Genomic DNA, 26,666 nt, shown 5'->3' on the forward strand with positions numbered 1-26,666 from the left:
CGGGGCGGGCCGGACCCTCCGGTGCCCAGAGCCGCTGCGTGCCACCGGGCTCGGCCGTACCGCCTTCTGCTAGTGCCGAGCCCCCGTGCCCGGCTCTGAGGGCGGCCTCACCGACCCCGGTGCCCCGGGCAGGTTCTTCGCCCCTCCCGCTAACGGCGTGACTTTCAACCCGCTGCAGCCGGGGCGGGGCGGGGCTGTCGCTGCCGGTCGCTGTTCCCCCGGTGTCGCCTCGCTGCGGTCCCGGTGCAGCCGCGGGAACACCCACGTGGTGCCGGCGAGGCGGAACAGCCTCCCGACCATAGAGTCCGCGGGATAGAGCGGCGCGGCAGCGCACGCGCTCTGCGCAGGCCCCGCCCCTCGGCGCCGCCGCCCTATAAGAGGGCTCCGGCTGACGTCAGCGCTCTCTTCCGCCCGCTCTGCGCTCGCCAGCGAGACAGGGCCGAGCCGCCGCCATTGCCGTGACCCCCCCGCCCCGCAGCATCCGCCGCCATCCGCCACCATGGTGAGCCCCCGCCGCCCCCCGCCGCTCCCGGCGGGATCAGCGGCCGCCGCACTTCCCGTATCGCCGGGGATGGCGGTTCCGCGGCCGCCGCGGGTCACACGGTGGCGGCTGCGGCCTGTGCTGCCGGGCTGGGCCGCGGCTGCGGGGCGAGGGTGGGGCGGCGAGAGGGGGCCGGTCTGGAAGGCCGTGACATCCCCGGAGCCGGCAGGAGCCGCCGGTGTCGGTGCCGGGGCTGCCGTTGGCCCGCGGGTCTCGGGAGCGGCCGCACTGATGTGGCAGCGCGGTGGCGGCGCCGGAGACGCGGCGCTGCGGTGCCGGTCATGCCTTATGTAACGCTGCGGTCTGGGCTGTCACCGGCACCCGCACCGGCCCGGGCTCGGCTTTGGGGGCGATTTGTGCCCCGTACCCGCTGACACCGCGGCTTGAGGGACACGGGGCAGGGAGGGGTTGGTGCCGCAGCCCCGCTGCGGTGCCCTTGCTGCGGGTTGTGTTGTCAGCCAGGCAGAGGTGGTGTCACCGTGATTATGGCAGGTATTTATGGGCGATTCGGCTTCCTTGGAATCGCCAAAGCTGGTTTTGTACGCGCTGAGTCCCCCTTCTCCCCTCCCTCAAGGTGAACTTCACAGTAGACCAGATACGGGCCATCATGGACAAAAAGGCCAACATCAGGAACATGTCCGTGATCGCCCACGTGGACCACGGCAAGTCCACGCTGACGGATTCCCTGGTGTGCAAGGCCGGGATCATCGCCTCGGCTCGGGCCGGCGAGACCCGATTCACCGACACCCGCAAGGACGAGCAGGAGCGGTGCATCACCATCAAATCCACGTGAGTGCCCTCCCTCGGGCTCCTGCTGCTCCCTGGGCTGGGCTCCTCCAGGAAGTGGAAGAAAATTTGGTCTAGTCCAGAAGCTCATCTCTGCTCATGAGGGTCTTGAATGGTGGAGCAAACTTGTGCTCAATCACTGAGCAGTTCTTTGCTGGGGAAGCAGGAGCTTCATCCTCCCACTTGAGCACCAGGATTGTTGGATGAACCGTGGATGTGGTGTGGAGACCTTGGGAGCATCTCTGGGGATGTTCCTGGTGGCTGTGCTGCCACAGGGAGTGTGAGGACTCTGGGGCTGAAAAAGGGTTTAGATTAGTAAGAAAACCTTAAATAAATGAATTGGGAATGGAACCCTTTATGGGTGCTGGAGGACTGCAGGGAGTTGGAGGAGGTTGGGATTCTGGAGGATGTTGTGGTTGAGGAAGGACAGGTTGTAGTCTGTGCTCCTGTTATCTCACACCCTGACCTCCCTGGAATACACTTGAGGAAATCCTGGAGCCCAGCATTCGGGTTGGAAAAGATCTCCAAGGTCACCAACTCCATCCTTGTCAACCAGAGCAGAGCACTAGGTGCCACCTCCAGTGGTGGCAGCAGTTTGTGTGGGGCAAAACACTTCTAAACTTCAGAGAAGAACAACACAGATCATCATTTTAATGGTTTCTCTTTCTTTCAGAGCCATTTCTCTGTTCTATGAGCTCTCTGAGAACGACTTGGCCTTCATCAAGCAGAGCAAGGATGGTTCTGGTTTCTTGATCAACCTCATTGACTCCCCTGGGCACGTGGACTTCTCCTCAGAGGTCACTGCAGCTCTGCGAGTCACTGACGGTGCCCTGGTCGTCGTGGACTGTGTCTCTGGTGAGGTTTCGTGCAGCTGGAGAGGATTTTGGGGGATTTGGAGCTGGGGGTAGCTCACTGCTAACTGCGGCTGTGTTTGGCAGGCGTGTGCGTGCAGACAGAGACCGTGCTGCGTCAGGCCATCGCCGAGAGGATCAAGCCCGTGCTGATGATGAACAAGATGGACAGAGCGCTGCTGGAGCTGCAGCTGGAGCCAGAGGAGCTGTACCAGACCTTCCAGCGCATCGTGGAGAACGTCAACGTCATCATCTCCACCTACGGAGAGGGAGAGAGCGGCCCCATGGGCAACATCATGGTGAGGGAGCCTCTGGGCATGGGATGGAGCCACTGTGGGGAGAGGGAGCAGCTCCCTCAGGGAGAATTCCCTGTCCCAGGTGGAGGACGGGATTGTGAGATTGTGAGGGTGCCTGAGCTCCCAGGCTTGGGATGGCTTGGGGCTCCTGCTGGCTCCCCTCCCAAATTTCCTGTTCAAAGCCTGAGCAAATAAAGGTTGGGATTGGTGCCCAGAGCAGCTGTGGCTGCCCAGTCCCTAAAGAGTCCAAGGCCAGGCTGGACGGGGCTTGGAGCACCCTGGGGTTGTGGAAGGTGTCCCTGCTCATGGCAGGGGTGGAATGGGATGGTCCTAATGGTGCCTTCCCACCTTAATGTTCCTGGGAAGGGAGCAGGGCTGTGGGTGTCAGGTTCTGAGGACAAGCTGGAGGTGTCCAAGCCTTCCTGCTCCTCCTGGGAAGGATGGGAATCCTACCTGCACATGAACCTGAGCACACACCTGCTGGGAGTGGAGGAAAACCAACCCGATTCTATGGTGCAAAGCTAAACTGGTGCCTGTCCCAGCCCTCAGAGTGGTCACTGGCACAGAACTATCCAGAATCTCAGTGTCCTGGAGGCCCATTTTGTACTGGGGTGTTTTGGGATGGGCTGAGGCTGCCCCCCTGACCCAGCTCTGCTGTTCCCCCTCAGATTGACCCGGTGCTCGGGACCGTGGGCTTTGGCTCAGGCCTGCACGGCTGGGCCTTCACCCTGAAGCAGTTTGCTGAGATGTACGTGGCAAAGTTTGCTGCCAAGGGAGATGCCCAGCTCAGCCCGGCCGAGCGTGCCAAGAAAGTCGAGGACATGATGAAGAAGCTGTGGGGAGACAGGTGAGGAGGGGATGGTGGTGATTGAATTCCAGATCAGCTCTGCATGGCTGCAGCCTGGCCCTGCAGAGGGTGGGTAAAGGGGGCAGGGTGTGGTTGTGCCTGGTTTAACAGGAGTTAATTACATTTGGGTGAGTGCTGGAAGGCTGAAGGAGAGGGAAGGCAGGAAATGGCTCTTCCTCAGCAGCCCTGGGCTGTGCCCTGAGCAGGCAGGACAAGCTGTGTGTCTGGAGCTGACCTGAGCGTGGACATTTGTCTGATTTCCTTCTCTCCACAGATACTTTGACCCTGCTACTGGCAAATTCAGCAAATCTGCCACCAGCCCTGATGGAAAGAAACTGCCCAGGACCTTCTGCCAGCTCATCCTTGACCCCATCTTCAAGGTGAGTTCCTCAGGTTCCTCCTTGGCCGGCACCTCCCACTCTGCGCTTCTATTCCGTGCGTGATGATGGAAAATTTCTTCACTTTGACCTGACGTGTTTGATTGAAGAAATTCAGCTGTCTGACACACCTGGGGGCACATGGGCTGTGTCCGCTGGGGGGAGGCTGGGTGCTGAGGAGGAGCAGGAGTTCTCTGCAGGTGCAGCTACTCCAAACTGGGTCAGTGCTCCAATGGCTGCTCTTGTCGCAGGTTTTCGATGCAATCATGAACTTCAAGAAGGAAGAGGCTGCTAAACTGATTGAGAAACTGGACATCAAGCTGGACAGTGAGGACAAGGACAAGGAGGGCAAACCCCTGCTGAAGGTGAGGCTGGTTTGAGTTCTCTGGGGAGCAGCTGAGCAGTTGTGCTGCTCCAGCTGTGTCAACATCAACCTACTTGGGAGGTGGGGAAGGAGGAGGAGGTGAACCCTGTTGGGAACCCTCTGACTGGGTCCTGCTGCTCTGCCCAGGCCGTGATGAGGCGGTGGCTGCCAGCTGGAGATGCCCTGCTGCAGATGATCACCATCCACCTGCCTTCCCCCGTCACAGCCCAGAAGTATCGCTGCGAGCTGCTCTACGAGGGCCCCCCTGACGATGAGGCTGCCATAGGTAGGAGGAGCTGCTGCTTTGCTGCCAGGCCTCAGCTCCAGCACGCCTGTAACCAGCTTGTTCTCCATGTGCACAGCTCAGGAGTGTCTGGGATTGAGTCTGTATCTTTTCTAGCATGGATCAAACAGTTTAGTGGCTCACAGCTCGGTTCTGGAGCACTGAGCTGACTGAGTAATCTCAGAGTAGCCAGAGGGTCCATCTGAGCCTGGATTTGTTGAAGACATTCCTTGGTGATGTGATCTTCCATGGAATCTCAGAATAGATTGGTTTGGAAGAGATCTTGGAGGTCAGCCCCATCTCCTGCCATGGCAGGGACACCTCCCACATTCCCAGGCTGCTCCAAGCCCCATCCAGCTTGGCCTTGGGCACTTCCAGGGATCCAGGAGCAGCCACAGCTGCTCTGGGCACCCTGTGCCTCCCAGGGAACAATGCCTTCCCAATGTCCCATCTATTCCTGCCCTCTGGTAGTGGGAAGCCATTCTCCATTTCCTCTTGTCCAGACAAAAACCCTTGGGCTGTGACAGTGGGTGCAAGTCTTGAGTTGGGGTTTGGGCTGGGTACCAGATCCATCAATACCTCTGCGCTAACCTGGTCTCTCTCCCCTGCCAGGCATTAAGAACTGTGACCCCAAAGGCCCCCTGATGATGTACATCTCCAAAATGGTGCCAACCTCTGACAAGGGACGTTTCTACGCTTTCGGCCGTGTCTTCTCTGGTCTCGTCTCTACTGGCTTGAAAGTCAGAATCATGGGACCAAACTACACCCCTGGCAAGAAGGAGGATCTGTACCTGAAGCCAATTCAAAGGTGTGTCCTGGCTGCGGTGTTGAGGGGTCCTTGTGCTGTCTCAGGTCTCTTCTCATGTCTGAGGCCTGTCAAGGTGCTTGGTTATGGGCTCACTGGGATCTCCTCCCCATCCCAACCTCACTAACCCACCTTTCCCTTCAGGACCATTCTCATGATGGGCCGCTACGTGGAGCCCATCGAGGACGTGCCTTGTGGAAACATCGTGGGGCTGGTTGGTGTGGACCAGTTCCTGGTGAAGACTGGAACCATCACCACCTTCGAGCACGCCCACAACATGAGGGTGATGAAGTTCAGCGTCAGCCCCGTGGTGCGCGTGGCCGTGGAGGCCAAGAACCCGGCCGACCTGCCCAAGCTGGTGGAGGGGCTGAAGCGCCTGGCCAAGTCTGACCCCATGGTGCAGGTGAGTGCATGGTGCAGGGACGGATCTAAGGATGCTGCCTCCACTCCTGGGGAAGTATTGAGTTGGGTGTTGGTCCCTGGCTTGGTGCTGTGATACCAGCAGATCGGTGGGGAGAACATCTAGAGGTAGCTCTGTGGGTCAAACACAGACAGGCAGAGGGTGTTGCTGGTGTTTGTGGCTGTGGCTCATTCTGAAGCTTCACCCGCTGTTCCCAGTGCATCATTGAGGAGTCTGGGGAGCACATCATCGCTGGCGCTGGGGAGCTGCACCTGGAGATCTGCCTGAAGGACCTGGAGGAGGACCACGCCTGCATCCCCATTAAGGTAGAGAGGCTGAGTGCTGGCTGAGCTCAGGGTTGGGGGTTTGTCCAGCTGTGGTTCCTCACACCCCCCTGTCCCGCAGAAATCGGATCCCGTGGTGTCGTACCGCGAGACAGTCAGCGAGGAGTCCAACGTGATGTGCCTTTCCAAGTCCCCCAACAAACACAACCGGCTGTACATGAAGGCGCGGCCCTTCCCCGACGGGCTGGCCGAGGACATCGACAAGGGCGAGGTGTCGGCGCGCCAGGAGCTGAAGCAGCGGGCGCGGTACCTGGCCGAGAAGTACGAGTGGGACGTCACCGAGGCCAGGAAGATCTGGTGCTTCGGGCCCGACGGCACCGGCCCCAACATCCTCACCGACATCACCAAGGGAGTGCAGTACCTCAACGAGATCAAGGACAGCGTGGTGGCCGGCTTCCAGTGGGCCACCAAGGAGGTGAGGCATGGTGTCTTGGTGGCATCCAGGGTTCAACACATCCTTATTTTTGTAATGCTTCTCATGGAGCAAAATGTAATATCTGGACAGGCCAGTGAATAACACAGTTGGCTTCAGGAGGAAAGATGCTCTGAGGGTCTTGGCCTTATCTAGCAATTATTTTCAGGATTAGACAGGACTGCAGGGTAAATTGACAAACTGGGAGCAGCAACAGGAGAATTCATTTTCCTGTTTACCATTCAGTTTCAGTCTGAGGGAGATTCCGAGCCAGCAACTTCTATGACATTACTGAGACCAAAAAACACCCCATTTCCCTTGGCCAAATACTTGGGTTTCAGCACCATAAATGTGTGACAGCTCTTGTGGCTTGAACCTCAGCTGATCACAAGGATGCTGCAGTGATGGCACAGGTTTGGGAGCTGGTGCCCCTTAAGTTGGGAAAGACCTCCCAGAGTCCAACCTTTGTAGGTTTGAAGGTTTATCCCTCAGCAGGGAGATGGAGCGGCACCTGGGTGGGCTTGCTGCTCAAGGAGCCGCTTCCACGGCGCTCCTGTGAGCCAGGGCAGCAGCACCCATGTGGCAGTGCCCAGGTTGGTGACGTGTGCCCCCGTCGTGCCCTGGCAGGGGGTGCTGTGTGAGGAGAACATGCGCGCCGTGCGTTTCGACGTGCACGACGTGACCCTGCACGCCGACGCCATCCACCGCGGCGGCGGCCAGATCATCCCCACGGCGCGGCGCTGCCTCTACGCCTGCGTGCTGACCGCCCAGCCCCGCCTCATGGAGCCCATCTACCTGGTGGAGATCCAGGTGAGCAGCCCTGGTGGGGTAGTCACCAGTATCACAGGTGGGACCCGCCTCAGCTTGGCTGGCCCTTGGTGCTGAACCTAATAGTGGTACTGTGGTGTTTGACCCCAGAGACACCTTTGGCTGGCTGGGTGTGTGGTGTTTCACCCCACAGACACTTTGGGCTGGCTGGGTGTGTGGTGTTTCACCCCACAGACACTTTGGGCTGGCTGGGTGTGTGGTGTTTCACCCCACAGACACTTTGGGCTGGTGGGTGTGTGGTGTTTCACCCCACAGACAGTTTTGGCTGGCTGGGTGCTGCAGCTGGGCCCATGGGGACAAGTCCAGGCCTGCAGGAGCTCTGGTGGTGGTGGGATGGAGCTCCCTCCTGTGGAGGGGCTGCTCCTCAGGTTTCCCTCTGTGGAGAAGCTTTAAGGCAATGGTGAAGGAAAGGAGTCGGTTCTGATGGAGGGTTTGGATCCAGAGCTTTATTCTGGCCTCTGAATGCAGCACCAGCTCCAGCAGAACTCCCTGAGCCCCTGGTTGCTGTTCCTTTGAACCCCAAGGGTCAGGGAGCCACCGACCAGGGACAGGAGGGGAGGGACAAAGGGACAAAGGACACCTGGATGGCCCAATGCCCCCCAGGGGTAGAGGGCATCCTTTGAATCTGCCCAATCCCTTCTGGAATTCCAGGACTGACAGACAGTGCTGGGCAGGGGTCAGGGAGGGGAAAGGAGAGGGGACTGACACACCTGGGAGGGAATTTTCAGGGGAGGGACCCAGGTTCTGAGGTAAACCCTGAAATCACAACACAGCCCAGCCCCTGCCAGCCCTGAGGGAAGGGGGAACAGCAGCTGGGTGCAGTCCTGACCCTGGTCTCTCCTGCAGTGCCCGGAGCAGGTGGTGGGAGGCATCTATGGAGTGCTGAACAGGAAACGTGGCCACGTGTTTGAGGAGACCCAGGTGGCCGGGACCCCCATGTTCGTGGTCAAGGCGTACCTGCCTGTCAATGAGTCCTTCGGTGAGTGCTGGGGCCATCCTGGGAGGGACAGCCCTGGGCAGGGCCTCAGGAGATCCTTGGGTTGAGCTGTTCACCCAGCACTGAGCCGTGTGCCCAGGTGCCACATCCACACAGACGGGGACTCCAGCACTGCCCTGGGCAGCCGTGCCAGGCTTGACCATCCTTCTGGGGGAAAACTTAACCTAGAAATCTCCAACCCTCCCTTGGTACAGCTTGGGGCTGTTCCCTCTCATCCTGTCACTTGTTGCCTGGGAGAAGAGACCAAGGGTGCAGAACATTTTAGGTTGGAAGGGACATTTCAGTGTCTTCAGTGCCACCCCTGCCATGGGCAGGGACACCTTCCACTGTCCCTGGCCTTGGACATTTCCAGGGATCCAGGGGCAGCCACACCTGCTCTGGGAATTCATCCCAGCCCTTCCCAGCCAGCAATCCCTTCCCAATATCCCATCTATCCCTGCCCACTGGCAGTGGGAATCCATTCCCTGTGTCCTGTCCTTCCATATGCTTGTCCAAAGTCCCTCTCCAGTTTTAGGCGTTGGAATGGTCTCTAAGTTCTTCCTGGAGCGTTTTTTCCATTCCCACCTCCCATTGGTTGGGATCTCAGGAGGCTTTTGAGAGCTGCTCAGGGTTCCTCCATGGAAAGGAGGAAAGATCTATCCATGGACGCAACATTGAACTACAACCACTCCTGTCCCACCTCACGTTTTGTCTTGTCCCTCACAGGTTTCACAGCAGATCTGAGGTCCAACACGGGTGGCCAGGCCTTCCCCCAGTGTGTCTTTGACCACTGGCAGATCCTGCCCGGGGACCCCTTCGACAGTGCCACCCGGCCAGCCCAGGTGGTGGCCGAGACCCGCAAGCGCAAAGGGCTCAAGGAAGGAATCCCTGCCCTCGACAACTTCCTGGACAAACTCTAATGACACTCATGGAACTCTGGGAGAGCAGGAAAAATTTAATTAATTAGCGTTATCACCCATGCCGCCAGGGGCTAGGCGCCTGTGACCACCATCTTGTTAATTAAATGGGTTTCATAGCGATTTTGAGAACTTCAAATGAGGAAAACAAACAAAAAGAAAAAAAAAAGCCTTATAGGTTTCTGTGTTGCACATGACTCATCTTTGCCATTGTAACTAAAACATTTCCACTAGATCTGCCCAATTCTGTATTTATTTGACTCAAAAAAAAAAAAAAAATACTGCTGCAGAATGGCCTAGAAGGGAGTGGGGGCGTGCTTAAAGAGGACAAGGAAAATGGGGGGAAAGAGAGAGGGGGTGAGGATGCCTTATCTGCAGCGTGACTGTCCGTCGTGCCCATCGCCGCCTGTATTAGTGCCACTGGAATTAATAAAATTGGATAAATGGTGACGAAAAGTGAATTTTTGGGGCGTTTTAAGGGTGAGGGTGGCGCCCTCTGGTGGGAGTGAAGGGGTGGTGCCACTTTGGCTCCGCCCACTCGGCCGCGAGCCGCGGGGCGGGGCCTCCGACGGGAGTGGGCGAGGCTTGGATGAATGGGGTGCTGCGATGTGGGCGTGGCTTCATGCGGAGGTGGGCGTGGTCGGTGTGGGAGGGGGCGTGGCCTGCTGTGCTGGAATGTGGCGGTGGCGGCGCGGGCGGCGGCGGCCCAGGTTGGGAACGGGGGCCGGTGCTGATGAGGGGTCCGGGAGAGGCCGGGAGGGGCCGTGCGGGCGGGAGAGGGGTGATGGACGGAGGCTGCGTGGCGTGGGGAGCGAGGGATGGCGCGGGGAGCGGTGCGTGGGGGTGGTGAGGCCTGTGGGGTGGCGTGGGGAAGGAAAGGAGGAACGGGGGGGCTGTGGGTGTGGGGGCTGTGGGGCTGGGAGGGGCTGCGGGTCGGGAGAGGGGTGGAGAGGGATTGGGGGGCCTGTGGGATAGGGAGGGGCTGTGTGGGAGCGGATTGGGAGGGGCTGGAAAAGGAGGGGTAGGGATTGGGATGGGGAGGGACTGGGGGATGTGGGTGCGAGAGGGGCTCTGGGGAATTGGGGTGGGGAGGGGCTGTGGGGCTGGAAAAGGAGGGGCGGGGATTGGGATGGGGGGGATGTGGAGAAGGGAAGGGACGGGGAGGGACTGGGGGGCTGTGGGTGCGAGAGGGGCTCTGGGGAATTGGGTGGGGAGGGGCTGTGGGGCTGCAAAGGGATGTGCAGGGATCGGGAGCTGAGTGGGTCTGGGGGCTGTGGGGCAGGGAGGGTCAGCGGAGGGGAAATGGGCCAGGAAAGGGATGAGGATTGGGTGGACAGCGGGTGTGGGGCCTGTGGAGCAGGGAGAGGCCGTGGCCCCCTTCCCTTCTCTATCCCCGGGCTTTTTGGGGTGTGGTGAGACCAGGGAATGAGCCCGTGGTTCTGCCGCCCGGCCCGGGGCTGTGCATCCCCCGGGATCCCTGTGCTGGGTGTCGGTGTGAGCTCCGGGACTCAGCCCCCTGTTCCCGGTGCTGGTCCGTGACTATCAGTGTGATCTCCGGGACTCAGCCCCCCGTTCCCGGTGCTCGTCCTTGGCTATCAGTGTGATCTCCGGGACTCAGCCCCCCCGTTCCCGGTGCTCGTCCTTGGCTATCAGTGTGATCTCCGGGACTCAGCCCCCCCGTTCCCGGTGCCACAGGTGCTGATCCCCGGCTGCTCCCGCTCCTGACACCCAGCGCTGGCAGCGGCGGGGCGGCTCCCGCTCCGAGGGCCCCGCAGCCATGTCCACCTTCCGCCAGGAGAGCGTGGAGGATTTCTATGAGATGGGAGAGGAGCTGGGCAGGTGAGGCTCATCCCGCTGCCTTCTCGGGGGTCTCCATGGCTGCAGCCCTGCCGGGGGCTCCGCTGGATCCGCCTGCTGGGTCCCCGCGCTGTCCCTGTGCCCCTCTGCAGGCAGCAGGGCCGGGGCTGTGCACAGTCAGGCATCTCTGGCGGATGGAGGTTTTTTTAAAAGCGTTAATTAACGTTGTTCCCGGCGGAGCTCCGGTCCGGGGCTGGCGGCTTCCGGCTCTCCTCGCCTGGCCCCGCGCCTGTGGGAGGGATCCAGGGTGACTCAGAGCCCAGATGGGATTTAATCAGCCGGGATGCAGAGGCGGCGCTGGGGGAGCCGCCTGCCTCGGGATCCTCCAGCGCTGCCTCGGCCGCGCCAGCCCCGCGGGCGCTGGGGCAGCAAAAGCGTTCTGGGTCACTTAAGTGGGTTTTTATCAAAGCAGAGGAACTTGCAGGAGTTGCTGCAGGTTCTTTTGCCTCTCTGTGGCTGGGGTTGTTTGTGAGCCATGGGGAGGGATGTGGTGGCCGTGGCTGGACCCACTCTGTCCCCCAGGGCTGTGCAGGTGCCTGGCCACGATCCTGGGCTGTATAAAGGTATAAAGGAGTTTCCCTGGCCATGATTCAGGGATGGATAAAGGAGTCTCCCTGGCCATAATCCAGAGATGTATAAAGGTATAAAGGAGTTTCCCTGGCCATGATTCAGGGATGGATAAAGGTGTAAAAGAGTCTCAGGTCCATGTGCAGTCTCTCTGATTTCAGGTATTTCCCCTCCACCTGCCTTCTCCGTCAGGGCTTTGGGGTCTCCCAAGACCCCAAAGCCTGGGGTTTGCTCCAGGAGTGGGTGGGCATCCCCAGATCCCAGCTCATGGCACTCCTGGGATGAAACCCTCATCCTGCAGTGCCCATCGTGCAGTGCCCATCGTGCAGTGCCCCTCCTGCAGCGCCCAGGCAGGACGTGCTGAGCTCCCTCTCCCCGCAGCGGGCAGTTCGCCATCGTCAGGAAGTGCCGGGAGAGGAAGACGGGGCTGGAGTACGCGGCCAAGTTCATCAAGAAGCGGCGGCTGTCGTCCAGCCGCAGGGGCGTGAGCCGCGAGGAGATCGAGCGTGAGGTGGACATCCTGCGCGAGATCCAGCACCCCAACATCATCACCCTGCACGACATCTTCGAGAACAAGACCGACGTGGTGCTCATCCTGGAGCTGGTGTCCGGCGGGGAGCTCTTCGACTTCCTGGCCGAGAAGGAGTCGCTGACGGAGGAGGAGGCCACGCAGTTCCTCAAGCAGATCCTGGACGGGGTGCACTACCTGCACTCCAAGCGCATCGCCCACTTCGACCTCAAGGTGAGCTCTGGGAGCTGCAGACACCACGCTGGGAGCAGGGATGGGCCCCAGGTGGGCTCTGGGAGCTGCAGACACCACCCTGGGAGCAGGGATGGGCCCCAGGTGGGCTCTGGGAGCTGCAGACACCACGCTGGGAGCAGGGATGGGCCCCAGGTGGGCTCTGGGAGCTGCAGACACCACTCTGGGAGCAGGGATGGGCCCCCAGGTGGGCTCTGGGAGCTGCAGACACCCTGTGTTCAGCTCTGGGAGCAGGGATGGGCCCCCAGGTGGGGTCTGGAAATCAGTGAGGGTCAGTGCACTCCTGCAGAGCAGTGGGGCTGGTGCTTGGGATCTCATCCTCTCCTTTGGTGCTTGGGATCTCTCCCCATTTGAGGCACATCCTCTCTGGTGCTTGGGATCTCTCCCAGCTTGAGGCAGTCATCCTTCCACTCTAGTGTTTGGGATCTCTCCTAATTTGAGGCACTCATCCTCTCCTCTGGAATGAGGAGCCCAGGGCAGCTTCCCAGGCTGCTGTGTAGGGACAGCCCCAGCTCCTCTCCCCCCACAGCCAGAGAACATCATGCTGCTGGACAAGAACGTGCCAAACCCTCGCATCAAACTCATCGACTTTGGGATTGCCCACAAGATTGAGGCTGGCAACGAGTTCAAGAATATCTTTGGGACCCCAGAGTTTGTAGGTGAGCATTCCTGGGGGCTTCTCGGGGTACTGAAAGCTTTGGATTAACCCTGGAGAGACACCCAGCACTCTGGTGCTGCTGCCAGGATGTGTCCATGGGGCCAGGCTTCCTTCCCCCACAATAAATCCATTTTCTCCCCTTTCCTCCTAAAGCCCCAGAAATTGTGAACTACGAGCCCCTGGGGCTGGAGGCCGACATGTGGTGAGTGATTCCCCTCCTGAACCCCTTCCATGGCTCCAGCAGCCAAACCCCTCATGCCAAAAGCTCTGTGGGACTTCATCCTCCTCTGTGGGACTTCATCCTCCTCCCCCTCTCTCTTCCAGGAGCATCGGGGTCATCACCTACATCCTGTGAGTATGAGGCAGCTCTGGAGGGGACAGGGCTGCAGGACGAGCCCCCCACCTCGGGCTGGAGCCTTTTTGGGGTGTCCCAACCCACTCTCTCCTCAGGCTGAGCGGAGCCTCCCCGTTCCTGGGGGAGACAAAGCAGGAGACGCTGACCAACATCTCTGCTGTCAACTACGACTTCGATGAGGAATATTTCAGCAACACCAGCGAGCTGGCCAAGGACTTCATCCGCCGCCTGCTGGTCAAGGACCCCAAGTGAGGGACAGGGAGCAGAGCTGGGGGTGTCTCTGGGAGAGGGGACAGTCCCCCCAGTGAGGGACAGGGAGCAGAGCTGGGGGTGTCTCTGGGAGAGGGGACAGTCCCCCCTGCCCACCCTGCTGTGCACAGGCAGCTCCCTCTCCCCTGCCTGCACCAGGGTGGGGTGAATTCTGGGATCACCCCGAGGGTGCAGGAGCTCCACTGGGGTTTGGGGGGGGTTTGAGCTGGGCTCCGGGTTTGGGAAGGAGCAGTGGGGACAGGAGGTTCCCACATCATCCTCTGCCTGTTTCCCTTGGGAGGCAGTTTGAGGGGTTGGGGGCTGGATGCAGCCCCTGCCTGGAGGGCCCTGAGTGCAGCAAGGCTCAATCACAGGATCCAAGCTGCTTTTGCAGGGCTGTAACAGGGAGAGAGGAGCAGAGCCTCTGCCCTGATCCCAGCCGTGCTGTGTTTACAGGAAGCGAATGACCATCGCCCAGAGCCTAGAGCACCCTTGGATTAAGGTGAGAAGTCCAAGAATCAGCATTTTTGGGTGCCTGACCCCCCGAGGCCAGGGCTCTGCTGCTCCCCCAGCCCTGTGGGGACCAGTTTGGTGTCACTGCCTGTGACGCTGCTGCAGCCACCGCTGTCCCTGCCACAGGTGATCAAGAGGAGGAACGTGCGCAACGAGGACAGCGGCAAGAAGCCCGAGCGGCGCCGGCTGAAGACCACGCGCCTCAAGGAGTACACCATCAAATCCCACTCCAGCATGCCCCCCAACAACACCTACATCAACTTCGAGCGCTTCTCCAAGGTCATGGAGGAGGTGGCTGCGGCCGAGGAGAGCCTCCGAGAGCTGGGGAGGAACAAGAAGTCCTTCCAGGAGGACATCGAGGCGCTGCTGTCCATCTACGAGGAGAAGGAGTCGTGGTACAAAGAGGAGAACGAGAGCATCAGCCAGGACCTGCGGCAGATCCGGCAGGAGCTGCACAAGACGGAGGCGCTGAAGAAGCAGGCGCAGGAGGAGACCAAGAGCGTGGTGCAGGCGGCCAACGGGCTCAAGCGGCGCTACCGCAAGCTGGAGAACCACTACGAGGCCCTGGCCAAGCAGGTGGCCTCGGAGATGAAGTTTGTGCAGGAGCTGGTGTGGTCCATCGAGAGGGAGAAGCTGCAGAGCAGCGAGGGCGACGGCAGCATCCGCTAACCCTGCTCATCCCCGGGGGCTGCGCTGCTCCCCACTCCCTCTGCTCCTCCCTGGGGGCTGGGGCTGCTCCTGGTGCCCCTGCTCATCCCCGGTGCTCCTGCTCACCTCCTGGGGCTGGGGCTGCTCCTGGTGCCCCTGCTCATCCCCGGGGGCTGCGCTGCTTCCCGCTCCCCCTGCTCCTTCCTGGGGGCTGGGGCTGCTCCTGGTGCCCCTGCTCACCCCTGGTGCCCCTGCTCATCCCCGGGGGCTGCGCTGCTCCCCACTCCCCCTGCTCCTCCCTGGGGGCTGGGGCTGCTCCTGGTGCCCCTGCTCACCTCCTGGGGCTGGGGCTGCTCCTGGTGCCCCTGCTCACCCCTGGTGCCCCTGCTCATCCCTGGGGGCTCTGCTGCTCCCCGCTCCCCCTGCTCCTTCCTTGGGGCTGGGGCTGCTCCCCAGTGCCCCTGCTCACCCCCGGTGCCCCTGCTCACCTCCTGGGGCTGGGGCTGCTCCTGGTGCCCCTGCTCACCCCCGGTGCCCCTGCTCACCCCCGGGCAGTGCCCCAGCTCGGTGTTAAGGGGGGGTTTGTGCCTCCCTGGAGCCCCCCCTCAGGGTGCTGGGGCTGTGCCACGTGCAGCTCCTCTCTGGCTCCTGTTCCTGCACTCCCCAGGACGTTTGTCCCCCCCTGTCACCCGGGTCCCCGAGCTGCCCCAGTGCCCCATGGGGGGGTTGGTGTGCAGAGCTCCCCTCTGCACTGCAGCAGCAGCCATGCACGGGCTGGGACCAAGGACTGATCCCTGCGTGGCCTCACGCTCCGCAGCCCCCCTGCACCCCACATTCCCCCCAGGCTGCTGCACCCCTTGTCCCCCTGTCCCAGCCCTGGCTCCCCCTTTTCCCACAATAAAGGTTTCTGTGTAGTGGGGTGGCTGCCTCAGCTCCTGCCATGGTGGGACAGGGCTTGGGAGGGAGATAAGGATGTGCCCTGTGGTGACAACTCCCCCACTGTGCTCCTATCCCAGAGGGAATTCCTTAATTTGGGGAGAAAAATGCTTTTTATTCCTTGTGAAACCCAGTGCTGGTGGGTGAGCTCGCTGTGGGCATGGAGGGAGGTCTGGGGGTGCTTTGTGGGGTGTTCCCAGGCTGGGGGAGCCCCCAGCTCCTCGTGCCTCAGATCCCTCACTCCTGGGGACAGGGGGAGCCAGGTCCCAAACCATTCTCACGTTCCAGAGAACACCAGGGCAGGGAGCACGGTTCCCATTTACCAGGGCAGGGAGCACAGTTCCCATTTACCAGGGCAGGGAGCACATTTCCCCATTTACCAGAGCAGGGAGCACGGTTCCCATTTACCAGGGCAGGGAGCACATTTCCCCATTTACCAGAGCAGGGAGCACATTTCCCATTTACCAGGGCAGGGAGCACGGTTCCCATTTACCAGGGCAGGGAGCACATTTCCCATTTACCAGAGCAGGGAGCACATTTCCCCATTTACCAGGGCAGGGAGCACGGTTCCCATTTACCAGGGCAGGGAGCACGGTTCCCATTTACCAGGGCAGGGAGCACGGTTCCCATTTACCAGGGCAGGGAGCACATTTCCCCATTTACCAGGGCAGGGAGCACATTTCCCCATTTACCAGAGCAGGGAGCACATTTCCCCATTTACCAGAGCAGGGAGCACATTTCCCCATTTACCAGAGCAGGGAGCACATTTCCCCATTTACCAGAGCAGGGAGCACATTTCCCCGTTTACCACCGCAGGGAGCACATTTCCCATTTACCAGAGCAGGGAGCACATTTCCCCGTTTACCACCGCAGGGAGCACGGTTCCCATTTACCAAGGCAGGGAGCACATTTCCCCATTTACCAAGGCAGGGAGCACGTTTTCCCTGGGAGCACCACGGGCTTCCCGACTGCCTGCGGCCCCTGGAGCCCAGCTCCAGCAGAATTTGATCTGGGGAATCACCAGCCAAATGCCAAATGCCAGTGCATGGCAGGCGTCCCCCTGGCTGGCCAGGGTGGCTTCACCTCCAGCTCAGCTCCGGGCCCAGGGGATTTGCTCCATTTAGGGTTTGTCACTGTTTTGTGTCCCCTGTGGCTCCCTGGGGACCAGGGGGGCTGTGCCCCCTGTCCCTGTCCCTGCTGACGTCCCAGCAGGTGCAGGTTTCACCCCCGTGCACGGCACACGTGGACCTGTGATCATTTAATCTGCCTGGTGTTCCCTGCCAAGGCTCTTGGCTGCCAGGGGAGGTGACCGGGCTGTCCCAGTGTCCAGCAGGGCCACCAGCCCTGGCCACGTGAGTGAGGGGACACCTGGGGGCTCAGGGTGCCCACCCGGGCCCTGTTTGTGGGGCTGGTGCAGCCCCAGCTCTGCAGGGGCAGTGGGTGAAAGGATGTATGGAAATCCCATAGCCCCGGCTGTTCCCGGGCTGGGCAAAGGGCACATAGTGAGAAACATTTCCTGCGTTCTCCTCCTGCCCAGGCTTTGGGTTTCACACTCCCAAAAGGCTCCTGGAAGTCACCGGTCGTTCACCCCAGCCCCGGAGCAGCAGGGGGATCTCACTCACGTGGGTGCACAGAATGACACCAGAATAGCTCTAAAAAAGGAGAATTTGGGGTGTGATTCATGATGGCACAAATCTCCTCATCCTGAGGCCCGCAGGAACGGGCTGTGCTGCCCCTGGCGGTTCCAGCACTGTGACATTCCCAGGACGTTCTGCTCCAGCCCCTCTCAGCAGCTGGAGCTGCCACCCCCCCGTGACGTTTTCCCTCTGTGGACAGACACCAAAATTCCTTTTTTAGGCTCCCATTTCTGCTTCCCAGAGTTTGGCAGGAGATGGGAGCGAGGGCTTTTCCCTTATACGTCTTCACAAACCCCAAACGCTTCTGTGCCCTTAAACCAACGGGTGCAGGCAGAGGGAAAGCCCCGGCTGCATCCCCTGGGCTCTGCTGAGCTCTGGGCAGGGCTCCCCAGGGTGACAGCTCACAGCAGTGTCCCTGCCTGGGGACAGTGCCATCACTGTGGCGTGGTGTCCCCACATCCCTTTCTGGCCGTGCCATCCCTGCCTGGGACAACGGGGAAACCATCGGGGTGGGACGAGCACGAGGAGATGGATCTGGCTCCCCTCGGGCTGCTGAAAGCCCCCCTTGGTGGGTTTTTGGGTTATTAACTAAAATTAATTAATTAAAAGCAGCTGCTTTTTAATTCAGGCCCCAAAATGTTGTATGGCAGGCCCCACACAGGTTCAGGGATGGCACTGCCCTCTCTGAGGCTGAAATCTGGATGTTGTTTTACCTTTAATGCCTGAAATGGCTCCAAGGGAAGCACAGTTCTCATTTCTCTTCAGGGATGGCACTGCCCTCTCTCAGGCTGAAATCTGGATGCTGTTTTACCTTTAATGCCTGAAATGGCTCCAAGGGAAGCACAGTTCTCACTTCTCATTCCCTCAGAAATCCCCCCGTTCACCTCATGGTTTAAATTCACAAACTGAGCCATTCCCACCTGGCTGGGCCATGTGAGCACCCAAACCCAAGCAGTGACACGTGCAAGGAGCTTTGAGGATTTCCACACACCCAGGAAAAAGGGGCTGCTGTTGTGTTCCGGGTGAGCTTCACACCCATTTTATTGCAACAAAGCTGAGTGATGAATTAAACCAGGGCCTCAAAAGGAGACTGAAGTGGATTTTTACTGAGTTGGTGATGTTACAAACAAGCCTTGCACGAAGCCTTTCTGTCTGCAGCAGCTCTCTTTGTTTTCCCAGCACAGCTCTACTTGCTCTGCTATAAAAATGCCGTTTCCAGCTTCTCTGTAAGCCAGCAGAATATAAAATAATTAAAAAATAAACCCCACCCAGGCCATCCTGTCCATGTGGCGGGAATAAGTTATCCTCAGTTTTCAATTATATACAGAAGGGACTTGCCAAAGGGCAGTGGGAGAGGAGTTCACCCAAATTCCCACTCCCACTTCCCAGTATTATTTACATCGCTGTACACGGATCTTCGGGGTCCTCCCAACCCTGCAAAGGTGAAGGGAAGAAGGGTGAGCCCCAAACTGTGAAATTCCCTGAACAATCCCTCATCCTCCACCCTCTGCAGTTTAGTTACCTATGAGCAATTTAGGAGCTTGTTGTGAATGTCTTCAAACACTTGGTTGTAGAGTTCATCCCTGGACTTCAGGCCATCTAAATAAACTGGGAGACAAAGGGGGAGTCAGGCTGGGCTTTCCAGCAGGATAAGATTTTGGGAGATTAGTTTTTAAATATTTCATATTTTATTGACCCAAAGGACGACTTGGAAAAACAGACCCATCCAGAAAATACAATGGCCTATGAAATCCTTATCCATTATAAATCCCTTCTTTTGCTTTTGGACTTTTTTGTCCCCTCTGAGTCTTTAAGGGTACAAAACAAAGGAGAGAAGTTCTTAGCTCTAAAACTGCCAGCATTTATCCAAAGTAGGCCAGGATTACAACTTGGCAGTAAAAATATCCCCCTGCATCATCCCAGTGGAAGTCTCCTGAAATGAAATCACCCACTTCCTTCAATCCCAGTGCCAGGAGCGAAGGATTTGTGTTTGGGGAACACTCACCCACATCCACCCCCGAGTCCTCCATCTCCTTCCTGTGTTTGAGGTACATGGGCCACACGTGGCCGTCGAAGAGCCCCGGGGGGTCGGGCACGGTGTAATTCCGTGTACTGCAATTAATAACATGGAGAAGGAATTAATTCATTCAGGGAGGGGCCTGGGTGCAGCTGGGAAAATAAATTCTCATGGAAAGGGTTGTGAGGGATCAGCACAGGCTGCCCAGGCAGTGCTGGAGTGCCCATGGCTGTGTGTGGGCACCTGGGGACGTGGTCAGTGGTGAGGGGTTCACGGCTGGGCTCCACCTCAGGTCCTCTCCAAGCCCAGCCCATCATTCCAGGCTGACCACATCAAACTCCCTTCCTCCCCTTCTGGTCCAATTTCCACTCAAATCCAGCTCATGGCACCAACACATCCCAGAACCGTGAATGTCCGTCCCTGGCAGTGCCCAGGGCCAGCCTGGGGTGGTGGGAGGTGTCCCTGCCATAGCAGGGCCTCCATGAGATGACCTTTAAGGTCCTTCCAACCCCAACACTCCATGATTTCATAGGATCACCTTTAAGGTCCTTCCAACCCCTCCATGATTCCATGAGATGACCTCTAAGGACCTTCAAGGTCCTTCCAACCCCAACCCCTCCATGAGATGACCTCTAAGGACCTTCAAGGTCCTTCCAACCCCTCCATGATCCCATGAGATGACCTCTAAGGACCTTCAAGGTCCTTCCAACCCCAACCCCTCCATGAGATGACCTCTAAGGACCTTCAAGGTCCTTCCAACCCCTCCATGATTCAATGAGATGACCTCTAAGGACCTTCAAGGTCCTTCCAACCCCTCCATGATTCCATGAGATGACCTTTAAGGACCTTCAAGGTCCTTCCAACCCCAGCCCCTGCACGCCTCCATGACCCAGAGCAGTGTGAAGGACAGGAGGGCAGGGCTGGATGCCACCCTGGGATGTTCTCACCTCCTCCTCCTCTTGCACTCGTCGTAGGGCACTGCCAGGTAGTAGCGAAGGTCAAACAGCTCGATCAGAGGTCTGGGGAGGGGACAGAACGTGGAGATGTCACTTTTAACGACAGCAAAAAGCATGAAATCAGCCCAGACACCACAGAAATCTCTCTGCCTCTATGGGGTTTGTGTCTGTTGAAGACAAGCCAAGGGTTTGTTAACTCAAAACCATGGAAAGCTCCTTTCTGAAGGGCAGAATGGCCCAAGCAGGGACTTTTCCCACCCAAACACCCCCACTGGTCCTGAGGGGGATCAGAGGGGATCCTGTGGAGGATCAGGCTGGGAACCCTGGCTCTTCCTACACCATTCCAAAATCAGTTTGCAGCAAAATCTGGGACAGGGCAACTCCTCAGCTCACGTTCATAGAAGTGCCCAAGGCCAGGCTGGACGGGCTTTAAGGTCCCTTCCAAACCCTTCTGGGATTCCGTGGTTCTCCACAAACACCCAGGAGCTGTCTCTGCCCCACTTGCTCCTCTCACTGAGCTCAGTGCAGTCAGTGTTAAACAAGCACAGCAGAGAGCTGTTCCCAAATTCCAGCAGATTCCAGGCAGGGAATGGATTATTGCCTTCCTCTCACCAAGGTGGGGGGATGAGGGGAAACCTGCAAAATTCCTGCTCTGAAACTCCCCTGGAGTTCAAGGCTCTGCCCTAAATCAGAACTTAAATTCACCTCACTTCTACACTTAGGAGTTAATTTTACATTTTTCAGCAGGAAACTCTCCGGGATGAGAATTCAGAACAAGGCAGGAAGGGGAAATTAGTAAAAAGGAGTTTTAGCTCTGGCACGAGGGATTTAAGGATCTCCCCTGGCAAACCACGAAGAGTTCTCCAAACCTTACTTGTAATTATAGAGCAGGAAGCCTTCAATGACCAATATATGGATATCTTGGGAGGCTGGCTCTCTGGAGCCAGGTGTGACATTCACCCCGTGCGAGCGGGCAAACTTCACTGGGTTCTCAATCCAGGCCCGCACTGTGCTCACCAGGGCCTCCATGTCCAGGGAATCCAACACTGCTCAGGAGAAAGGGGTGGGTGGGAAAAAGGGACACCATCAAACACCATCACACACCACGGGCTCCAAAGAATTAAAACAGATTGAGCTCGGTAAAGTTACAATTACAGAAATTTACTGTTAAAGCTTTTAATAACAAAAAAAAAAAAAAAAAAAAAGAAAAAAAAAAAGAAGAAATACTTAGGAAAAGAATATACATTACTGCATCCTATAGGGAACACTGCTCTTACCATCCCACTGCTTAAAGCCGTCTTCCCCGACTTCTATTTGATCTTGTGGCTGAAATATAGTGAGCAATAAAACATTGCTGCAACCTCAGCGGGACCAGTTCCCTCCGATGCCATCGGCACCTGGCACCACTGCCACACAACCACCCCTGGCACTGCCAGCCACAGCCCCAGCTGGGCCTGCAGGGACAGCCACAGCCCCAGCCTGCCCCAACCCCAACTGGGAAGCTCCCTTGGCTCACTCAAACCACTCTGGGTAAAGATTTTTATGTTAATCGGTGCACTGCTACAGGGTGTTGTTTGCAAATAATACAGGAGTTTTAAAGTGCTGATACGGTTAAATAAGCGTTAGAATGTGTGGTTTTTTGAAGAGTAGGTATTTGAACTCTAATAAAAATGCAGGAGGGTATGGCAGTACTTTGGTTGCTCAGTTACTGCTTTCCTCGTGTTGGCATTCACTCAAAAGAGAAGTTACAGATTTTTGTGGAAAATCATACAGAATGCCTCCCCCAAGGGCTCCTAAGTGATCAAATCTGTGCAGCACACACTGAGCACACCATGCTGGGGCAATTCATGTTTTGGGGATGACCCACAAGTGCTCCAAGTCCATCCCTGCATCCCTTGGACTTCCACGGGTGGTGGGGTCCAGGGATATCCTCATTCCCATGAAATGTGCAGGGTTTAGGAACGCTCTGCACTCCCAGGCAGAAGGCAGTGAAAGTCTTCTGCATTAATCTCTGCAATATTTTAATTGGGTTCTGGTACAGAACTATAAAAGCTCCCCCATAAACCCCCTTTCTGTATTTAAACCAGTATAGAGGTGCTTAAATCTTGAAGCATAATTTAGCACTCTCATTCTTAATTTAATAAAATAACGTGGGAAATCCCAATATGGAGAAAATCATTCATGCAGAGCACAGTAAATAACCTCTGCCTGAATTCAGTACTAAATTTAAATCTGTTGTTAACACTTAAAGGCTCCTGTGGCATTTATAAAGGTCAGGAACTCCCCACCTGCCCAGTCATTTAAAAATCAAATATATATATAAAACCCCCCACAAAACCAGAAAGCTTGTGACTCCTAAGCTGTCAAAATTTACTTGCCCTGCATGTACAACCAACGCTGCAAGGAAGAGGAGACTCACCTTGAAGAAATCATCCTGATGGACCACGCAGCAGTTGGGCAGCGCCTTGACGAGCCTGTTGGTCAAGGTGGTTTTGCCACCATTGGTGACCCTGCAGGGAGCGGGGCGAGACAGAGGTGGAAGAATGGCATTAGAACCGGTCTGGGAGCCCCCGGGACCCGCGGCGGGGCGGACACCGCTGAAGGAGCCGAGCCCTGAGGGATCCGAACCCCGCCCGGCGGCGGGAGCCCCTGAGGGGACCCAGGAATTGACCGTGAGGCATCCGAACCCCGCCCGGCAGCCCCTGAGGGGACCCGGGCACGGAGCCTGAGGGAGCCCCTGAGGGGACCCGGGAATTGACCCTGAGGGATCCGAACGCCGCCCGGCAGCCCCTGAGGGGACCCGGGCACGGAGCCTGAGGGAGCCCCTGAGGGGACCCCGGCATTGACCCTCAGGGTCCCCATCCCCTCTCGCGCCCCCCGTTCGAATTTCCCGCCCCTCCCGCGCCGCTCGCCGATTGGCTGCGATCCCAGCCCCGCCTTTTCCCCGGCTGCCGATTGGCTGTGGCCGCCCCTCCCGGTCCCGCCCCTTTCCAGCGCCCCGCGCGCGCGCGCGCTCGGCCGCGTGTAACGGCCCCGCCGGTTCCCGCGCGCGCGCAACGGAGGCGCCGAGGGGAGCGCGCGCGCGCGGCCCGCCATGGCCGGTCCCTCACAGCCCGGGTTCCCGAGGGGCCGCCATGGCTGGTCCCTCAGAGTTACGGGGCCGCCGTGGCTGGTCCCTCACAGTCCGCACACCTGAGGGGCCGCCAAAGCCGGTCCTTCACAATCCAGGCTCCTGAGGGAGCGGTGCCGCCATGGCCGGTCCCTCACAGCCCGGGCTCCAGAGGCAACGGGGCCCCCATGGCCGGTCCCTCACAGCCGCAGCCCCGCTGCTCAAGATGGAGCGGCCTCGCTGCCCTCACACGCCCCATAAACCGTTTAACATAAAAGCCCTAAATAACTTAACTATTCCTCCCTTTTTTTTAAACCTGAGGCGGTACAAATCCCTCGGTCGCATGTTATTAATATATTATTCTAATAACCCGTATTACCCTTCACTGTTCCATTTCCGGAACTCTCCCGCCGCACTCTCACCCCGTCCCAGCACGAGCACACCTTAAATCCTACTTTTTAAAATTAAAATCAATGCCCTTTATACACCACCCCATTTTATTAGAAACGGGATTTTCCCCCTCTTCGTCTGTCAGAGAAAATTTAAAAATAATTTTCTTGGTCTATCTGGCCTCTAAATTTACTTGAGTGTTTTTGCCATCTCAGCATCCCTCTTGTTAAAACTATAAAAGGATATATAAAACTGGATGAAAGTATCTCAAAAAATATATAAACGTATAAAATTTGTATATAAAAATATGTATATAACACAAATAAGTATATAAAATGTATATAGATAAGTCTGTATGAAAGGATGTGCTGCTCTCCGTTGAAGCAGCATCCATCCTTTAAATTCTATAAAATATATAAAAGGATATATCAAATAAAAGGACGTCTAAAAGTACATATTAAGATATAAATTAAAGAATATATAAAAGTGGATGTCTTTAAAGTATGCCTTAAATAGACCCTGCTGTATTTAAGCACCACGAATTAACACTCATCAAAGTTGTATTAGCTCTCAAATCCTATATCCCGAATATCCTCAAATATCTCAAATCCTATATCCCAAATGAATAACCCCCAAAAATTAAACCAGGAAAACCATAAAATAAGCCAGATTTTAGCAGAGACTTACCCTCCGATGCCTATAATATATTTCATTTCGCCGAGCCGCCTCTTGAGCCGCAATGTGGCGAGGGAGGGGGGGGGGGGGTAAAAAATAAAATCGGGAAGGCTAAAAGAACTTAAAGCGGAACAAAACCCGCGCTGTCCCTGCTCCTTCTTATTCCCCTGGCTCTGCTCTGCCTCCCCGAGCTTTTCATTGAGGAAAAGGCGCTTTTGGGGCGGATTTATAGGGCCGTGTCCCCGCCCCGGAGGAGCCCTGTGACCGTCATGAGCCGCGATGTCACGCTCGGGGCAGGGCCGGCCAAGCCTCAATGTCACTTTTTGGGGGGGGTTCAACACTCAATGTCACATTTTGGGGGATTTAACCCCTCAGTGTCACATTTATGGGGATTTAACCCCTCGGTGTCACTTTTTGAGGGGGTTTAATCCCCCAGTGTCACATTTTGGAAGCATTCAACCCCTCAGTGTCACATTTGCGGGGGGGGGGGGGGGTTCAACCCCTCAAGGTCACTTTTTTGTGGGGGTTCAACCCCTCAATGTCACATTTAGGGGGATTTAACCCCTCAATGTTGCATTTTGGGGGGGCTCAACCCCTCAGTGTCACATATTGTGGGGTCGAACCCCTCAATGTCACACTTTAGGGGGTTTAACCCTTCAATATTACATTTTGGGGGGTTTAACCCCTCAATGTCACATTTTGGAGGGTTTCAACCCCTCGGTGTCACATTTTAGGGGGATTTAACCACCAAATGTCACATTTTGGGGGGGTTCAACCTGACAATGTCATATTTTAAAGGGTTTTAACTCCCAAATGTCACATTTTGGGGGGGTCCAGCCCACCCCCAGTGCCACATTTTAGGGGCTTTTCCACCCACCCTTCAGTGTCCCATTTTTGGGGTGTTCAAGCCCACACTGCCCCAATTTAGGAGGATTTCAGCCAACATTTCAAGCCACACTTTGTGCTGTTCCAACCCTCTAACTCCACTTTTTTATTTTTGGGGATAAAGAGAGTCTTCAACCCCTTCAAAAATCACATTTTTGTTGGAATGCCACCCCGCAAAGTCCCATTTTGGGGGAATTTCAGCCCACCCTGCAATGTCCCCTTTTTGGGGGGCTCGTGCCACCCCCATGTCACACTCTGGCCCTGCACCTGTCCCTCTCCCTCGCTGGCCCCGTCGCCGTGGTGGCCAAAAATAACTTTTTGGCCAGCTCTTCCTTTTCCTAAATTAGTCATGGGGCAGGTGGAAATGTCACCCTGCCGCCATCCCGGGAGCCCCAGAGGAAATCATTAAATTGGGATTTTTCCCTTGCTCTCTCCCCTCCTTTATTCCCCAGTTCCTCTCCTTTATTCCCCAATTCCCCAAAAATCTGATTATCTCAAACTCACCCAGGGAAGGAATTTTTCTCCAAACTCCTGGAATAAAAGGAGGAAATACATTGAAATTTTTTTACATTTTTTTTCCTTTTCAGTCCAGCTGTTCAGAGAAAGGAATGTGGAGTGAATCTTCCTGGAATGTCTCTTTACAAGGAATTTTTGGAGCAGTTTATTTTTTGTAAATAGACACAAATTCCTAAACTATTATCTCTCCAGAGAGCCTCCTCCTCCTCCCCAGTTAACTCACATAAAATAAAGCTTTTTAAGGTAAGTTAACTCTGCACCTTGTGGAACCTGTATTTTAATTTGAATTATTCCAGATATTTCTTATTAGGGGTTCTTGGAGCAATGTCAGGCTTTCCAACAGTATTTTTGAAGTTTACAATGTGCATTTTTAAATAATATCTTGCCTTGTTCTTCCTTGTTATAAAACCACAGTGTGGCAGAATTAAAAGGTCACTGTTAAAAATATTAAAGGTTCCTACAGTGAGCTGTAAAGGGATGGTAAAAAAATCAGTGACACCAAATTTGGGTATTTGGGGTCCTGTTTGACATTTTATCTTGGGGTCTTCAGCTTTTACAGTGTAAAATCCAAATATCCTGGATTCCAAGGGAAGTTTCTGAAGGAAAAAAAAATTATATATATATAATTTTCCTCAAATTATTTTGACACCATTAACTTTTAGTCAGACCTGCTCCTGAGCTGTGTTTAAATTTAAATTTTCTCTTTCAGGCATGAAGAAGGTTTGTGGCCTCAAACCTCCTTTATCTCAGCCCAGCTGTGTCCGTTGAGCTGAAATAAAAATAAAAAATGTTATTTTTCTCTTCAAAGCTGTTTCTGCTCCTCAGCCACCAGGCCAAGGCCAAGTGCTAAAATCAGCTGCTCGTGAATAAACATGAACTGCAAATTAGGGAAATTTTAACTGTCAGAGGTC

The 26,666-nt window shown here is 56.6% G+C and overlaps 3 protein-coding genes and 1 non-coding gene across 5 annotated transcripts; 3 read left to right on the forward strand and 1 right to left on the reverse strand.

Moving 5' to 3' along the window:
* The first annotated feature begins 383 nt into the window (after positions 1 to 383).
* On the forward strand, positions 384 to 9,483 carry EEF2 (eukaryotic translation elongation factor 2). Its single transcript, XM_059489535.1, has 15 exons — positions 384 to 502; positions 1,116 to 1,330; positions 2,001 to 2,182; positions 2,266 to 2,477; positions 3,143 to 3,321; positions 3,596 to 3,701; positions 3,950 to 4,063; positions 4,210 to 4,348; positions 4,958 to 5,153; positions 5,295 to 5,553; positions 5,769 to 5,876; positions 5,956 to 6,309; positions 6,934 to 7,116; positions 7,981 to 8,113; positions 8,837 to 9,483. Exons 1-15 carry the CDS (start codon positions 500 to 502, stop codon positions 9,028 to 9,030), a joined length of 2,577 nt encoding a protein of 858 aa, XP_059345518.1. The 5' UTR covers positions 384 to 499; the 3' UTR covers positions 9,031 to 9,483.
* LOC132084760 (small nucleolar RNA SNORD37) lies at positions 3,758 to 3,826 on the forward strand. The gene has a single exon (XR_009420104.1). It is a non-coding gene; the product is annotated as a small nucleolar RNA SNORD37 (small nucleolar RNA).
* A 158-nt stretch (positions 9,484 to 9,641) lies between the features above and the next one.
* On the forward strand, positions 9,642 to 15,553 carry DAPK3 (death associated protein kinase 3). Of its 2 annotated transcripts, none has more exons than XM_059489555.1 (9): positions 9,642 to 9,657; positions 10,723 to 10,866; positions 11,833 to 12,193; positions 12,741 to 12,870; positions 13,023 to 13,071; positions 13,194 to 13,220; positions 13,320 to 13,472; positions 13,930 to 13,975; positions 14,113 to 15,553. In XM_059489555.1, exons 2-9 carry the CDS (start codon positions 10,805 to 10,807, stop codon positions 14,653 to 14,655), a joined length of 1,371 nt encoding a protein of 456 aa, XP_059345538.1. In that variant the 5' UTR covers positions 9,642 to 9,657; positions 10,723 to 10,804; the 3' UTR covers positions 14,656 to 15,553. The 2 variants fall into 2 exon arrangements, with proteins under 2 accessions (XP_059345538.1, XP_059345537.1); XM_059489554.1 differs by lacking the exon at positions 9,642 to 9,657 and adding an exon at positions 9,658 to 9,737.
* Positions 15,554 to 18,293: 2,740 nt separating this feature from the next.
* On the reverse strand, positions 18,294 to 25,984 carry NMRK2 (nicotinamide riboside kinase 2). The gene is made up of 9 exons (XM_059489566.1): positions 25,744 to 25,984; positions 24,367 to 24,407; positions 22,600 to 22,690; positions 21,458 to 21,506; positions 21,055 to 21,226; positions 20,172 to 20,243; positions 19,213 to 19,319; positions 18,730 to 18,815; positions 18,294 to 18,641 (listed from the first exon to the last, which is right to left on the reverse strand). Exons 1-8 carry the CDS (start codon positions 25,792 to 25,794, stop codon positions 18,730 to 18,732), a joined length of 669 nt encoding a protein of 222 aa, XP_059345549.1. The 5' UTR covers positions 25,795 to 25,984; the 3' UTR covers positions 18,294 to 18,641.
* Positions 25,985 to 26,666: the final 682 nt, after the last annotated feature.

This window comes from Ammospiza nelsoni, chromosome 27 (genome assembly GCF_027579445.1).
Source record: "Ammospiza nelsoni isolate bAmmNel1 chromosome 27, bAmmNel1.pri, whole genome shotgun sequence".
Taxonomy (NCBI): domain Eukaryota; kingdom Metazoa; phylum Chordata; class Aves; order Passeriformes; family Passerellidae; genus Ammospiza; species Ammospiza nelsoni.

Excerpts from the sequence above, each read along its gene's own strand:
- EEF2 (XM_059489535.1), top strand. Across the intron at positions 6,310-6,933 it reads TCCAGTGGGCCACCAAGGAG|GGGGTGCTGTGTGAGGAGAA; the intron begins GTGAGGCATGGT and ends GTGCCCTGGCAG. Across the intron at positions 8,114-8,836 it reads GCCTGTCAATGAGTCCTTCG|GTTTCACAGCAGATCTGAGG; the intron begins GTGAGTGCTGGG and ends TGTCCCTCACAG.
- NMRK2 (XM_059489566.1), bottom strand. The coding sequence starts at position 25,794 with ATGTATTTCCTCCTTTTATTCCAGGAGTTTGGAGAAAAATTCCTTCCC. Across the intron at positions 24,408-25,743 it reads GAGAAAAATTCCTTCCCTGG|AGGCGGCTCGGCGAAATGAA; the intron begins GTGAGTTTGAGA and ends TTGCGGCTCAAG. Across the intron at positions 19,320-20,171 it reads GAGTGCAAGAGGAGGAGGAG|TACACGGAATTACACCGTGC; the intron begins GTGAGAACATCC and ends TATTAATTGCAG.
- DAPK3 (XM_059489555.1), top strand. The coding sequence starts at position 10,805 with ATGTCCACCTTCCGCCAGGAGAGCGTGGAGGATTTCTATGAGATGGGA. Across the intron at positions 10,867-11,832 it reads ATGGGAGAGGAGCTGGGCAG|CGGGCAGTTCGCCATCGTCA; the intron begins GTGAGGCTCATC and ends CTCTCCCCGCAG. Across the intron at positions 13,221-13,319 it reads GGGGTCATCACCTACATCCT|GCTGAGCGGAGCCTCCCCGT; the intron begins GTGAGTATGAGG and ends CTCTCTCCTCAG.